This window comes from Sorex fumeus, unplaced genomic scaffold, assembly GCF_029834395.1.
Source record: "Sorex fumeus unplaced genomic scaffold, SorFum_2.1 ptg000123l, whole genome shotgun sequence".
Lineage (NCBI taxonomy): Eukaryota > Metazoa > Chordata > Mammalia > Eulipotyphla > Soricidae > Sorex > Sorex fumeus.
In genome coordinates, this window is record NW_026606180.1 from 4,125,229 (window position 1) to 4,141,555 (window position 16,327).

Consider the following 16,327-nt stretch of genomic DNA (forward strand, 5'->3'; position numbering starts at 1 on the left):
TGCTTTTTGCAGCACACTTGGTGATGCATAAAGGCTATTCCTGACTCTGGGCTTGGAGGCCACTCCTGGTAGTGCCGCAGGGACCATGTGATGGATCAAACCCGGGTCTCCTGGCATGCGAAACATGTACTCAGCTTTGTGAGCTAACTCACTTGCCCTCTCCCTGGCTCTTTGGACCTGCCCACAAGGGACCTATCAGAAAGTACCCCTGGGCAGAAGGCTGTAAGAAATCATTTACTGCTTTGGGTGACTTCGTGGTAGAGAGAGAGGACAAAGTTCCTTTTGTTTGTTTGTTTTAATTGGATACATTGTTAAAATTTAAGTCCTGGCTTCCTTCCTTTCCCTGCTTCTCTTGACTGCCACTCAGCTTGGACCTTCAAGATGGCCTCAAGAGCCAGGCCTGGTCACTACTTCCCCACAGCTCAGGAATAGATATGAGATTCCCCAGCCCCCTTAGACTTTATATAAAGATCGTGGTTTACAGTCATTCATAATAATTTGTTACAGGCATTAAGTTTTTCTACACCAGAACCACCCATTATACCTTCCCGTCACCATTGCTCCAATTTTCCCAAGCACCCTTTAAGCCTGCCTTCATAGCAGGCCCACAGTAATTTATTTTATTATTGCTTGTTATCAATAATTTGCTAGTAGAATGATCAAAAAGTGTCTCCTACGAAGAAAGTTAGTGAAGATTCTTGTATCTCACTGTGGAGCCATTAAGCCCTTGTATAAGAGATTACTACGATATTGTTACAGCATAAGCCTTGTGTGTTTATTTTTTGTTAATTGAAATTGGTTGCCTTCTACGTTACATCCCATCCAATCTGGTGTGCTGTCACTGTCCTCCCGTTGTTCTTCGATTTGCTCAAGTGGGCCCAGTAACATCTCCATTGTGAGACTTGTTACTGTGTTTGGCATATTATGTTTTGTTTTGTTTTTCTTTTTGAATCACAGGTAACTTGCCAGGCTTTGCCGTGCAGGCAAGGTACTTTCGTTAGCTTGCCGGCCTCTCGGAGAGGGGCAGAGGAATTGAACCTGGGTCGGCCAGGTCGGCTGCGTGCAAGGCAAATGCCCTACCCGCTATGCTGTCACTCCAACCCTGGTGTGCTATACTCCTGGTTTATTGCAGTTGTAGAGTTTGAGATGTTGCTTCAGGAAGACCAAGAATTTTAAATGCAGTGATACAGCAAGAGTTACATTTTTAACAGGGTTGCAGCGTTGGGGCATGCGTGTGACTGCCAGGGCTTCTGGAAGTACAGGGAGATGGGGTGAGTAGCCCATCCCTGACTCCCCGAAAGCCTGGAGATTTCAGTCACAAAAATCTGCATACCTGAGCTTTCCAACAGAATAATTTCTGGATGGGGCTTGACCCAAGCAGTGAAGTCTGGAAGTTTTCAGCTGCAGGAATTCTATTCGGGTGGCTGCTGGGCTCACCCACCCACCTCTGAGGTGTCCCAGGTGACTCAACCTTGCGCAGGGTCCGAAAGGATCTCTGCAATTTGGTTTCTTTTGAGTTTTATTTATGAGTCTCTGGATCATGGCCAGTGAATGAACTCAGAGGTGGTTCATGGGCATGACTTCTGGGGCGTCCAGAAGTGCAGGGATATGGGGGAGGTAAGCCATCCCCATCTCCCTGAAAGCCTGGAGATTTCAGTCACAACACCGGCATACCTGAGTTATTCAGCAGATTAACTTCTGCTTGAGGCTGGATATGAGTCTTGCAGCCCACAAGAAGAAACAGCAGTGCTGTTTGGGAGTGACCGTTGCATCTGGGAGACTTCCACTTTTGTTCACCAAGCATTAGCAGCTCCTGGTTTCAGTACCCAAAGCGATCTTTGAAATGATCTGTGCAAAGTTAGGGAGCACAACTGAATCTTGGTAACAAGTGGAAAAGTTCAGGGTATTTACTGTATCCCATTTTCCCTTAGGATTTCCTGTTGCAGCAGACCATGTTACGTGTTAAGGATCCTAAGAAGTCTCTAGATTTTTATACCAGAATTCTTGGCATGACGTGAGTAAACTACTTATTGGTGCTTGTATTTTGTTGCTGTTGTTGTTGTTGTTTGCTTGGGCCACATCTGAGAGTGCTCAGGGCTTACTCCTGGCTCTGTGCACAGGGATCACTTCTGGAGGGGCTTAGGGGACCATATGAAGTCTGGAACTGGGAATTGAACCCAGATTGGCTGTGTGCAAGGCAAATGCCCTTCCCGCTGGACTACCGCACCAGCCCCAGTGCTTATCATTTTTACATACATCTCTTGGTAACTATACAGAATGTTTTTTAGATCTATAGAACATATACACATATAAACATTAAAGATTTATACGTAAGTCTAAAGATGTATAGATGTAGAGACAATGACATATATACTCAGTAGAAAATGAGTAAGTTTACCTAATACTGCCATTTACCCCCACTTTTATGGAGCGTTTTCTTTACTAAACAGGTAGTATCCACTGATTTTATAATACTTGAAGTATGTTTATCTGAGTACATGAGGTTTTGATACATTGTAGCACTGTCTTCCCATTGTTCATTGATTGGCCCAGTAATGTCTAGATTGTGAGACTTGTTGTTACTGTTTTTGACAAGTTGTGTTTTGTTTCTCTTTTTCTTTTTGGGTCACACCCAGCCGATGTCTAGGAGTTACTCCTGGCTTTGCACTCAGGAATTACTCCTCGTGGTGCTCGGGGGACTATATGGGATGCTGGGAATAGAACCCAGGTCTGCTGCGTGCAAGGCAAATGCCCTATCCACTGTACAATGGCTCCAGCCCTGTTTTTGACATATTGAATACGCAGTGGGGAGCTTGCCAGGCTCTGCCTTGCGGGCGGATACTCTTGGTAGCTTGTCGGGCACTCTGAGAGGGACGGAGGAATCAGACCTGGGTCAGCCACATGCAAGGCAAACGCCCAACTGGCTGTGTTATGGCTCCAGTCCAAGGTTTTGATACATAAAGACTAAAGATAACTTTATTTTATCTTAACTTGCTTCCTAAATAACCTCCAGTAGCATTGAGAGAAAAATCCATGTTGTGTGGAATGTCTGTGTCTAGGAGGTCTGATCTATTTAGTAAAATAAAATGAAAAGTGGTAGCTTCCCTATCCAAGAATAATTAATGTTAACGATGTATCATCTCCGGAATAAAAACAAACGTTCTGTACATTTGCCATTTGCCAGGCAGTGTACATATCACTTCACTCAGGAGGTAACTTAATATCATCATGTTACAGATGAAGGAAGTGGCCAGAGCTTAAAGATAATGGAGTTACTTACCTGAAATTCCACAGTGGGCTCTCGGCAGAGCTGGAACTTGAATCAGTTCTGGTCAGCTCCAGTGTTCGTTTATTGATGTCCGGCACCATTCCGTGGTGCGTGCTGGCTACTCCCCACTTTCACCTCAGTTGGCCACGCAGTGTGGAGGTTTCAGCTTGGGTCTCCTGCATGCACAGTGTGCACCCAGGGAACTCTACTTCTTCTTCTTCTTCTTCTTTTTTTTTTTGCTTTTTTGCTTTATTTGGGTCACACCTGGCGATGCACAGGGGTTACTCCTGGCTCTGCACTCAGGAATCAGCCCTGGCAGTGCTCAGGGGACCATATGGGATGCTGGGAATCGAACCTGGGTTGGCCGCGTGCAAGGCAAATGCCCTACCCGCTGTGCTATTGCTCCAGCCCCGGGAACTCTACTTCTGGGGCCCAATGTTGACCTTATCTTTTAAGATTCCCCTCAAAAGGGTTGAACTTGACCTTGTGAGCAAAACAGGTTTATAACAAGTCGTTTTCTCCCATTCCCATTAGCTTCAGTGGGTGCAGGTAGAAATTTTCACAGATGGAATTTTTAAAATGTTTATTCTTGTTAAAAATACATTAGCGTGCTCTCTTCATCAGCACATGTAGTAAAATTGGAACAAAGCAGAGGACATGCAAATTCATGGAGTGTTTTATATTTTTCTTTCAATACCAGTATTGTCAGTCACAGTGCCCTAAAGGAAAAAAGAAAAAGGGAAAAGTGCCTGACATCGAGGCAGGCCAGAGTGGGGGAGGGGAACTGGGGACATTGTTGGAGGGTGATGTTGGAACATTGTATACCTGAAGCATCGTCAGGGACAATTTCATAACTTGTAATTCATGGTGATTCCATAATTTTTTTAATTTTAAAAAATACATTAGAGTAAATCTTATTTTTGATAACTCAATCCATATTATATAGCAGTCATAATTTAAGTATTTGGAGTAGAATTCTAGAAACTTTATTTTTACTGTGATTCTACCATTTCCCCCCCCCCCCCCCTTTTTTTTTGTTTTTTGCTTGATTTGTTTTGGTTTTGAGGCCACACGTAGTGGAGCTTAGCACTTAACTCCTACTCCCACTCAGGGATCATTCCTAGCAGGTTACAGGGACCATATGGAGATAGAACCTGGATAACATAGCCTCAGGTAGTTTAGGTTTATTGAGTTGCTCCCATCACAGTGCTTCCTTTCCTCTGTGTCTATTTGTAACTTCTTTCTTGTTGCACCACTGAGGTGTAATATTGTTTTTTTCTTCCCCTTAAATCCTTTGTATAGTTTATTCAGAGCAATGTCCTTTTTGTATAGGCACAGGAAGACAGTAGTAAATGCTATGCTGTTATGTGGAAGTCATTTGACTCTAAATGATATTTTCCTCCTGGGCATCTGTTCTCTCCACCTAAGCCTCAGCCGCCCTTACTTCCTAGCACCCCCCAAAAGCAGGGTCCCGATGAGGGACTGGATGGACCCAGGACAAGCGGTGAGCTTTGTGCTACCTTGGCATTGAGATGGGCCTGGCCAAAGTGCCTGATGCTTAACTGTAAGTTAAGAGCTTGGTCATGGACAGATGCTGTCATGATCCAAAAAGTAATAACTAGATTCGGACCCTGCTAGAGTTAGGAAAAATTAATCTGGCCTGAGGTCTGTAATCTGAGTCTGTGGCAAGATGTTCCCAGGAGAGCTACCCTACAAGCTTCAATGTATCTCTTACTGTGTCCATACAAAAATAAGTAAAGGAAAAAAACACCTTAAGAGGTATTTTACCCTCCCCCCCAGTTAGGAAGGGCTTCCTTGTGTTGTTTTTGCTTCAAGGTAGAGCATGCACCAGAAGACGAGGTGGAGAGTTATAAGTAGGGTCAGAGTCAGAATCAGGAGCTAGAGTCAGAATGGGGTTTCAGGGTCAGAACCGAGAGAGGAGGAGGAGAGCCCAGGCTGTGAGACGCATTGCGGGGAATGAGGAATGAGGGACAAGGAAGGAAGTGTGCATGAGATTGGAGAGACAGAGATTGAATAAACAATAACTAATCAGCAACCAGCCTAGTCCTCATTTGTCCTTTGCCTGCCCATCGCCTACAGCCGTCTGGATCCTGTCCATACAAAGTGGATCGAGAGCACTGAAACAGGCGGTGAGAGAGCTGCCTGGAGAGCCAGAGAACACACATTTTTCAGCAGGCGCGTTTCTTACACCCTTACCTTGGATCTTATCTGCTCCCCAGCCCCTGCTAGTCCCTGTTATTAATTACGACTCAGGTCGTCTTTGAGCATTTATTCTTCACTAATCCAAAGAAAATTGAATACATTCTCATTCTAGCCTAGACCTTGAAAAATAATCTTATACTGTTTAAACTCACCTTATCGATTCCCACTTCAGTTGCCGTTTTTGGTTGGTTGATTAGTTTTTAGGTGTGCAAGTGCTCAGAGCTTACTTCTGACTCTGCACTTAGGAATCATTCCTGATCGTGCTAGGGATGGGATTTTGGAAATCCGCCTGGGTCGGCTGTGTGCAAGGGAAGCACCCTACCTGCTGTACTGTCTCTCCAGCTTCTCAATTTGACCTTTATGCAGCACTTGATAAACTTTTATTGCTTCGTTTGTCCAGCCACACCTGGTTGTATTCAGGGCTTACTCCTGGCTCTGTGCTCAGGTATCACTCCAGGGAGGATTCAGGGTACAATATGTGGTGCCAGGATTGAGCCTAGGTCTGTCACGTGCAAGGGAAGTGCCTTACCAACTATGCTGTCTCTCCAGCCCAGCATTTAATGCTCTTAACCACTTCATTGCTGACACACACCTTACTCTTCTGTGATTTAAATGCCCTTCCTCCTTTACCATCCTTCTTCAATTTCTTTTCCTATGAGTTTTAGGATAATAGGAACTCAATAAAGTCGTGTTGTAAAACTGACTGTGATAGATCTGAAAGGATTGTCAGGTGGGGCACTGTAATGTTGAAGTTTTTTACAAAAATACCTAAGTTTTCTTTTAAGTATGCTTTTTGCCATTTGTGAACAAGTATCACTTGATCACTTGATACCCCGTTACTCATCGATTTACTCGAGCGTGTGCCAGTAACGTCTCCATTCATCCCTGTTGCGTGCTAGTGTAGCTCAATGGCATCTGCTCGTTCTAGGAACATGCAGAGCCTCAAACCGATCATTCAGGGTCTTGACGTAGAAGTCTGACCATCTTGCAGGTGGGCGTCCACGCGATCTTTTGACGCCCTGTGAAATCCAGTCAGTAATGGCTCTAGTCCAGCAGTCGTCTCTAAACTTCATTACGTGTCCAGCCCATCTGATTTTTGATGCCTTGGCAAATGAGACAGCGTCCCTGATTCTTGAGCGTTGACAGAGATTGGAACTCCGGATTCTATCTCTCATTTGAGTGAAGCGTGATACTCCAAGCATAGCTCTTTTGATTCCTCTTTGAGAGACCCGAATAGCGTTCTCATCCTGTTTTCGTAGGGCCCAGGTCTCTGAGGCATATGTTAATGCAGGAAGAACAGTGCAATCAAAGAGATGTGCTAGGAGCTGGAGATTCTTTGTCCTCTTAGTTATTTCTTCAATGGTTTTGAAGGCATTCCAAGCCGCTCTCTTCCTCCTCCATAACTCAGGTGCCAGGTCATTCATCATGTTGATTTCTCGACCTAGGTATATATAACTGTTGCATTCGGAGATGGTGGTTCTGTTGAGAGTGAATGGAACATCAGGAACAAGACTGTTTCTCATGAACATTGTCTTTGTGAGATTCAGTTGTAATCCGACCTTTCCACACTCACGGGTCGAAGTTGGTTAGCATTTGTATCACTTGGCTGATGTTTGCTGTTATTAGAATGATGTCATCAGCAAAGCGGAGGTGGTGTTGTTGCCGACCATCTATCTTCACTCCCATTCCTTCCCATTCCAGTCGTCACATGATGTTCTCGAGGGTGGCACTGAAGAGTTTCGGTGAAATGGTATCACCCTGCCGCACCCCTCTCTTGACATGGATGATTACTTCTTTGTAGAATGGTGAGATCCTGGTTGTGAATCCATAATAGAGCTCACGGAGGATCCTGATGTATTGAGTTTGTACTCCCTGATTGGCTAAGGCTTCTTATGACCGCTTCCGTCTCAACAGAATCAAAGGCCTTCTTTAAATCAATGAACGTTAGATAGAGTGGCATCTTGAACTCCTGAGAAACCTCAATGAGCTTGGTTATCGTGTGGATATGGTCGATGGTGCTGAATCCTTTTTAGAACCCGGCTTGCTTGCATGGTTGTCCTTCATCTAGTGTTCTGCCAATCCTATTCAGGATGACTCGAGTGAACAGTTTGTAGACGACAGACAGCCGGTAGATTGGGCGATTGTTGCCAATGTCGTGGATGTCTCCCTTCTTGTATAGTAGTACAGTCCTGCTGGTTTTCAAGTGAACTTTACTGGTGAACAAGTATAATTGTAGCTAAATTTTATTATATTTGACCAAATGAACTGTAAGGGTTTGCTTTTAAAACATCTTCTTGCACATATCCAATGGGATTTATAGATGAATTGGTTTTTCAGTGAGATTATTTTCCCCATTAATTTCCCAATTTTTCCTGCTATCATAGCCTTACTGCTTAATGCTCTTCCTTGTCATAGAACTTGAATATTGTCATGTTGATTTTGATATAAATCACTCTGTCTTGTTGTTAATTGATCCATTCAGGCTTATTTTTCAATTTCAGGCTCCTCCAAAAATTAGATTTTCCCACTATGAAATTTTCACTCTACTTCTTGGCGTATGAGGATAAAAATGACATCCCTAAAGATAAAGACGAAAAGTTAGCATGGGTGTTCTCCAGAAAAGCCACACTCGAACTGACACAGTAAGTATGAGTGCTCTATTTACTTGTCTGTTCATGTTGTGATGGGGTAGACACACACCGGGCTGGCGTCACTTGGCTGCCATGTATTTGGTTGTGCTTGCTCTGGTGCTCACTGGGCTCACCCCCTTAGCTGAGGGGCGCACACAGCACATCTGGTTGTAGGGCTCACTTAGGGGTTGCTGTGGTGGTCACATATGATCGAGGTGTACACCGGACCATGACGTTTGTGTTTCTTTGGTTGTGCTGCTTGCTGGCTCACACACTTTCATTGCAGTGTTTACACACACCTTGGTGGAAACAGGACTTCCCTTGGCACATGTCAATGGCGCTGAGGCCAAGCTCACGGCCTGGCCTCAGGCTGGCAGAGCAGGCACCATTGACACTGAGTCATCCCCCAGGTCCATATCTAAATTTTCATCTTTATGTAGTCTATAATTTACATTTTTTGGGGGGGAGGATGGGTTACACCCTGCGATGCACAGGGATTACTCCAGGCTCTGCACTCAGGAATTCCTCCCGGCGGTGCTCAGGGGACCATATGGGATGCTGGGAATCGAATCCAGGTAGGCCACATGCAAGGCAAACGCCCTACCCGCTGTGCTATTGCTCCAGCCTCTATAATTTACATTTTTTTTAAAATTTTGTTTTCATAATTATTAGCTAAATTAAAACTAGGTCTACCTAATCACTTTGCATTTATAGTAATATGTCTGGATGTTCTTTATGGATTTTGTTTTTTTCTTTGTATTATTCTTGTGGCACATAGAAGACAAATGAGATAGCTTGCCTTTTATAGAGAGACTATAAAGACAGAGATTGCAAGACTTTTGCCAAACTGAAACTAAAAAATGGTTTTGGTACCCAAATAAGGTTTGCATGATTTCACCGTGCAGGAATGTTTAGGAAATTTCAGTGGGTGTGATGGAGCATGTCCACTGATTAGAAATAGCCCTAGAATCAGATGTAGATGTGGATCTTATCTCTGACGACTACTCTGCTTCTTTAATGACTTGTGGCACCTTTTTACATGGCAGTCTCGTTTTTAATTTGAAGATTTTCAATTCCAGCCCATGGAGCACTTTTGACATTTCAGTGAAACATTTGACACAACAGGGTCTGTAGAGAAACAGCAGGAGGGCATTTGCCTTGCATGTGGCCAACCCAGCTTCAAATCCCCGAGTCCCGTATGGTCCCCCAAGCTCCTCCAAGAGTAATTTCTGAGTGCGTGACCCAGAGTAATCCCTGAGCATCACAGGCTGTGGTCCACAAACCAACAAACAAACATTTCATGCAGCAAATAATTGCTACTACTCTCATCATTTATTTTTTTGCAATTTAATTTTATTATCGAACTTATCTGTATGTATACGTGTGTGTGTGTATGTGGTGTCAGAGATGGAATTGAGGGTCTCAAATATGCAAGGCAAGTACTCTGCTGCTGAGTTACATCCCCAGAGAATTTTATTTTTTGGCAGGACCACTCCCAGTAATACTTAGTCCTGCTGCATGGGCTGGTGATTCTGCTTCTCAGATAGATAATGCAGTGCTGCCGTGATTGAGGGAGCTTAGGGGTCCCTAGCGCTACACCCAATGATACCTGATGTGGTACTTGACAGTGATGTAGTGAGAACAGTACCATACTAAGGAACCATCCTCATGGCATGCAGGTGCCCCATTGCTTGAATTACTGCCTGACCTTTATTATTATTCTTCCTCAGATACGTGGTTTTACTTTTCCCTTAGTCTAGTTAAAATCATACTTTGCCTTTTTGTTTCTTCCCCAGTTGTAAGCTTAGCATGTACAGAAGCAGAACGTAGACTAAGTATGTTAAATTGCAGATGTAGATACGTGGTAAGATTTTGGTAGTAGGTTGTTGAAACTTTCTTTTCAGAATGTACGTTCAGCAGGTCACTTGTAATTATGTTTTACCACCTTTTATAGCAATTGGGGCACTGAAGATGACGAGAGCCAGAGTTACCACAATGGCAATTCAGACCCTCGAGGATTTGGTATGTTTGCCCGCTATTGTGTGTCACATATGTGGAATTGGAGGGGTTTTGCATTGTGTGTTTAAGATTACATTTAAAGTTTAAGTATAACTAATTTGTTAGGGTTCCTGTTATTTTTTGTTTTATAACAGTAATTTTATTGAGGAGTTGTTTAATAGCAATGTATTTATTTTTTATTTGGAAGGGGCAAAATTGGGCTCCCGGGATTGACCATGGCCCTATAAACACCCAGGAGCTTTCAGTGTCACTACCTCAGTCTAAACAATACATTTATTCTCTCATAATTTTAGTGTTTTGTCTCAGTTGTGTTTTTTGTTTTCTGGGGCCACACATGGCAGTGCTCAAGGGTTACCCCTGGCTCTGCACTCAGGAATCACTCCTGGGGCCCAGGGGATCATATGAGATGCCGGGGATCAAACCCAGGTTGGCCACATGCAAGGCAAGCGTCCTGCCTGCTGGTCTCTTGCCCCCAGTATTGAGTATCAGTATTACCTTTCTGGTAAACTTTTTAATTTAAAAATAAATACATTTTGGGGGCTGGAGCAGTAGCACAGCAGGTAAGCCATTTGCCTTGTACACGGTCGACCCAGGTTCGATTCCCAGCATCCCATATGGTACTCTGAGCACCGCCAGGGGTAATTTCTAAGTGCAGAGCCAGGAGTAACTCCTGTACATTGCCGGGTGTGACCCAAAAAGCAATAAATAAATTAATTAATACAAAGATGCATTCATGCATACATACATACATACATACACTTTTGATTACTAACACTGCCAGTTTCCGCTGGCATGCACGTCATGGTTTAAGCTAAAATTTCAATCAAAATGATGATATTAGAGTTTTGAATTGTATACTAGACAGTGTTAGCAATAAACATCCTTAGTAATTATTTAGCAAGTAATTATTAGCAAGTAATTAGCAAGTAATTATTAGCAAGTAATTAATTAGCAAGTAATTATTCTGTTTTTAGTGTAGGGTAGAGGTTTCCAGCTTGTTTGACTCGCCACCCACTTTTCAGAAAAACGTTCTCTGTGTCTCTCCGGACGTCAGTCTTATTTAAAGAAATCAACCAAAGCTGCCTCAGTTGCATCATTTTGCCTCAGTCATTCCAGCAGCCCCTCCCGGTGGCTGGCCCACCCACTGCAGGAAACTGTTGTCAGCTGTCCTTAATAATTGGGCTAGATAAAGGAACCTGTGTCAGGCATATTTTAGATAGATACCATTCAGACTAATAATGAATTTTTGCTTATCCTATTAGACTTAAGACTTACTCTTTATGAGTCTTTGGGCTAATTCTGAAGAGAGTTTTGGAATCCACTCGTAATCTCTTCGTTCCCTCCTCCTTTTCGCCTTGGTTATGGTCCCCTAAGGTCATATTGGGATTGCTGTTCCTGATGTCCACGGTGCTTGTAAAAGATTCGAGGAGCTGGGAGTCAAATTTGTGAAGAAACCTGATGATGGTGAGTCTGCTGCTCGCTTTCTTCAGCCCAGAGTTGCCCGACATTTTCTTAGTGCTCTACCTCACTGTTATTATTTCTCAGACTGGGATATTACTAATTTATTTTTCTTTGGTCTTCAATTTTAAGATACTGCATATCGAAGTATTTTATATGATTTTCTCCACCTATCTCTTCTAACATCCTTTGGATTTTTGTCCCTTTATTTTAAGTACATCAACCAAAACCATTTTCAAAGAGTTGTTAAGAGAAAACTCCTGGACTGTTGTATGTCTGGGATATGTTTTGTACATCTGTATGATGATTTGGTAAAGGGGGTCGAGTCTCCCAAGTGCTACTCAGGGGTCTCAGGGGCCACTCCTGGGCTGGGGTGTCAGGAATTAAAGCCAATCTGAAGGCAAATAAAGCTTAAGTTAATATGATGAATGCTCAGTTTTTGTTTTGTTTTTTTTTGTTAAAGTCCACCTGCGTGCACATTAGGTTTTTGGAATTAATTAATTCCCACATTATTTATTGCAAAAGCATAATATCTTCTTCCTTTGTTTATGTAAAATAGACATTACTACAAAGTAAAAAGCAGCAAAAGGCATAATAGAGAAAAGCATCTATTTCCCTTATCTTATGATTAAGTCTACAATTGCTTCAGGTAATTATCTTAAAGACAGAAAGTTTTTTAAATCACTTAAAACAGACATGTGGTATGATCTTAAACCAAATTGCTTAAATTTTTACTCATCTTCAGTGGTTTCTTTATTCGTATGTGAAAATTATAATTATCAATAATTCTTAAAATTTCAATTCTTATAACCTTATAAGATTTACAAAACTTTCATACAAATTATTGTAAACATTATTTAACTACACATTTAACAAGAATAACACAGGTTTAAAGAGCAGCACAAAATTCAGAACTGCAACTAACATTAAGTTTATTTGAAATCAGGACCATGTTGAATTATGTCTATGAGGCTATTCTGTCACAAATATATCTCCTTTCTATTAAAGACCAATTTTCATTTGAGACAAAACTCTTATACTGAAATCACTTTAAAATCTTAAGTCTCAGGTCGGAAAGATAATACATCAGTTAAGGCACTTGACTTTCATGCAGCCGACCCGGGTTCAATCCCCAATATCCCATATGGCTCCCCTAACTATTGCCAGAAATGATTCCTGAGTGCAGAGCCAAGAGTAACCCCTGAGCATCACTGGGCATGACACAAAAATGAAAAACAAAATCACTTAATCACTTAATCACTTGTTTTATTCGAAAAACAAAACACATACAACAAAATAGATCTCAAGTCCATTTTTAGTGTAAATACATATTTTATTTTCCTAATAGTCTATTCATAAGGCATTTGGAACTTTTAGTTCTTAGAATATCATCCTAACTTCAAAACCGTGACCGGCCTGGGTGGTGATACTTTACTGTCTATTCCCAGTTCTCACTCGCGTGGTGGGAGTCAGCTGACAATTCCCACTTTCTCCATGTTTGCTCCTCGTGACTAAGTGATGCTGTCTCCTCTTTTAACTTATTTAGTGGAACCCCTTTGCAAGGGGACTATGTTTTGGGGTTCTGCAGTAATAGAAAAGCCTGAACACAACGCTGCTTATCTCATTTACCAGCTATTTGATAACACAGATCTAATTGCAAAGTAGTTAGGCACCTAGAAACCTGTTTTAAGGTTTAACCTTTTCTCAGATTCTACCACATGTTTTGATCAGGCAACACTGATAGATCAAAAATGACAAAACCACATTTCAAGTTTAAAAAAAAACAAATCTCAAACACAGGCACAATCATTGCATTTATAAAACTTTTAAGTACTTTTAACTAAAGATCACATACCATACTAGGCAAAAATTTGTTCCATGTTGTAAATTAATCAGGATATACTTTTTATCCTTAAGACTCAGTTTTTAGGAAAATAGATGTTGAAGTGTTTACAACACTCACATAAATGATCACTAAAAAAAAACAAGGATTTCACATTTATTCATAAAACTTACACCTCTTAAGGCCAAAATGGGAGTTTAGGACCTGATATCAAAACTAACAAAATAAATTTGTTTTAATAACATGTGCTTTCTTGTCCTATGCAAAGTAATTAGCAAGATAGCCTCAAAAGGTTGATTATAATCACTTTTCACATTTCTTACTCAATTCTTTAGTTTAGAAATTACACAAAGTTAACGGGGATGTTGTGGTCGCTTGAACTTTAAAACTGTTCAATTTTTCCCATTCAGTCTGTTATCAGTAGGAAATAGACAAATTCCTGAGCTGGAGACTCTTTTCAGAAGAGAGGTGGTGAGGAATGGAGCTACTTCTTATTTTAGTAATCCTAAATATGTTAAACTCCCCAAAATCTCAAAAATCAAATATTCCTAAATATGTTAAATTTCGGTTCACTCATTTACCTCTCAGCCAAGTTAACCTCACTTAAAATTAGTGATATTTTGTAGTTAAATGGTTAAAATGCTAAACACTTCTTTAATGGCTATGCCTCCCATGAAACTTCATCACACGAAATGCACCTGAATTTGTAAAAAAAAAAAGTGAGTATCATGGAGTTAGGAGTTTTTCTAAGAGCCTTTATGATTGCCCTTCTTTTTTTCACAATTTAAAATTTTCCATAGAGTTTAGTTCTGGGAAACCCGATTTCACAAAAGTTTCCACTTAAACACAATACATTTTTCAAAACTTTTCGAAACTAACTTAATTTTCTCAAAGACAAAACTAAAATTTAACTCAGTTACTTTAACACACATACTAACACTAACAATTTAATTCAAAAAGTTGATTACAATTATTTCATTTTACTTGTATTTACTCCTCATTTTAATAAAATTGCAATTGACGCAGACTTCAAGTCGCTAATATTTTAAAGTGGCCCCTGCCAAATCTGTCCACAAGTAAACCAGAGAAGTCCTGCAGGATAGGAGATGACCTTTTTCTTTAGATTTTGATTATCTGGATACAGTCTTAATCCATTCAGCATCAGCAACAACAAAACCCAGCTTTAACAAAAACAATGATTTTGATTAAAATGCAAATTGCTTCTAATTTAAAATATTGCTAAAATACTTTTAAAGTCATCTCTGGCATTTTAATGATGAAAATCATTTCCTTTCACAGGTAAAATGAAAGGCCTGGCATTTGTTCAAGATCCTGATGGCTACTGGATCGAAATCTTGAATCCGAACAAAATGGTCACTATTGTTTAGTTCTCTTCGAAAACTGCTTTAAGAGTTCAGCAAGGACGTTGTGAAAAGAGAAACAAAGCAAGTCACCAGAATTCAGAAAATGGGCATGAAGGAGGGATGGTATTGGTCCCAACTCAAATAGATATTCTGTATCCATTTCCCCCTTCTGTTTCACCTCATTGTTCCTTTTTGTTTGAAAGCACTGCTTTGTCTTGAAGTCCCTGAATCTAATTGTGTAACTACTTTTGGGAGATAATAATTAGGAGAATTCCCTTCAGAGGCTGCATTTTCCTTCTGTCCCTTAAATGTGATTTCTCTACAAGTCTGCCTTTGAATTATCATTTGAAAAAAAGACGATTTAAAATGTTTTTCTTCTGGTTACCTTCGGGGTTTCAGAAATAACTTCTTACAACGGAAGGTAAAGAATACTGAACAAAATGAAACTTTACATATATTTCAAATAGCTTAAAGTGTTTATTTTACAAAAAGAGGACTTACTCGAGGGAACAATTTAGAATCATGCTGACAAGGATGCTGATAAAAGAAACTAATTTCTTCTTATTTAAATAGTACTTTCAGAGTTCAAGGACTAACCTTTGTTTTGGGGTAGGAGGAGCGGAATGCCGTTTCCTGGCTCTGCAGTCACTGCCGTCTGTCCCATCCCTGATACACTCAGTTCTCCCAGCTATCCTCTGAAAATGCATGGAAAATAACTTTTAATAAAGACAATGAAAGTAGTTCCAACGGCTCAAAGTAGCATCGTTTTTTATTATTTAGATTGTCCGTCCAGATGTAGTACCTTTCAGGCACTCCCCCACCTGCCTCTGAATGCTAGAGCTTGAGCATTTTCCGCTTGTAGGTCTGAGAACAAGTGAGGACAGCAGCCCTGGACAGAGTCTGTCCCCTCAACTGCTCTGGGGACACGTGGTTACTCTGTCAGTGGTGATTTCATCATCAGTGAAGAGTCTCAACTCCAAGGTCTTCCACATCTCAGGCATCATTTGGATAGAATAAAGTCGTCAGTGTATGTTAGTTAACAGAAGCCCAGGTAAAATAAGCTCTGCCTTCTCTATCATGGTAAGATTTGATGGTTTTCTTTTTTAAGAAAAAGACTGGCTTTGCACATCTTAGCTGTTTTGTGTGAAGGCCTTCGGGTAGTCACAGCTGCAGCACTAGACATTTCCGTCCAGGATGGAATGGATTTATGTGAGCGATTCCAATGCAGAGCAGGACTTTAACACTGAAGTCCAATAAAATTTAATTAAGACTCTTAAATTTATAAACTTCTGTCCAGTGTGATCTTCTTTTTTCAAAAACAAACCATTAAGAAGCTGCCAGCAAGGATTTGGAAAGGGTTTGCCAACTCATTCTGAACTTGGAAGAGTTGTAACTCTATATGTTGTGCAAAGCAGATAGTTTCCTTGGGTAATCAGTGTGGGAAAGGGAGGAAGAGGAAAGTACAGAAGGAATAAAGGATTATGGTAGATAATAAGTGCACTGAGGAAAAAAGGCCAATATT

The 16,327-nt window shown here is 41.1% G+C and overlaps 1 protein-coding gene across 1 annotated transcript in view; it reads left to right on the plus strand.

Moving 5' to 3' along the window:
* GLO1 (glyoxalase I) overlaps nt 1-15,548 on the plus strand; it is a 29,205-nt gene extending 13,657 nt beyond the window's left edge. Inside the window, exons 2-6 of the mRNA XM_056137312.1 lie at nt 1,932-2,014; nt 7,993-8,133; nt 10,076-10,143; nt 11,515-11,604; nt 14,741-15,548. Coding sequence (XP_055993287.1) covers nt 1,932-2,014; nt 7,993-8,133; nt 10,076-10,143; nt 11,515-11,604; nt 14,741-14,829 — 471 coding nt within the window. The 3' untranslated portion in view covers nt 14,830-15,548. The remainder of the gene's footprint in view (nt 1-1,931; nt 2,015-7,992; nt 8,134-10,075; nt 10,144-11,514; nt 11,605-14,740) is intronic.
* The last annotated feature ends 779 nt before the right edge of the window (nt 15,549-16,327 follow it).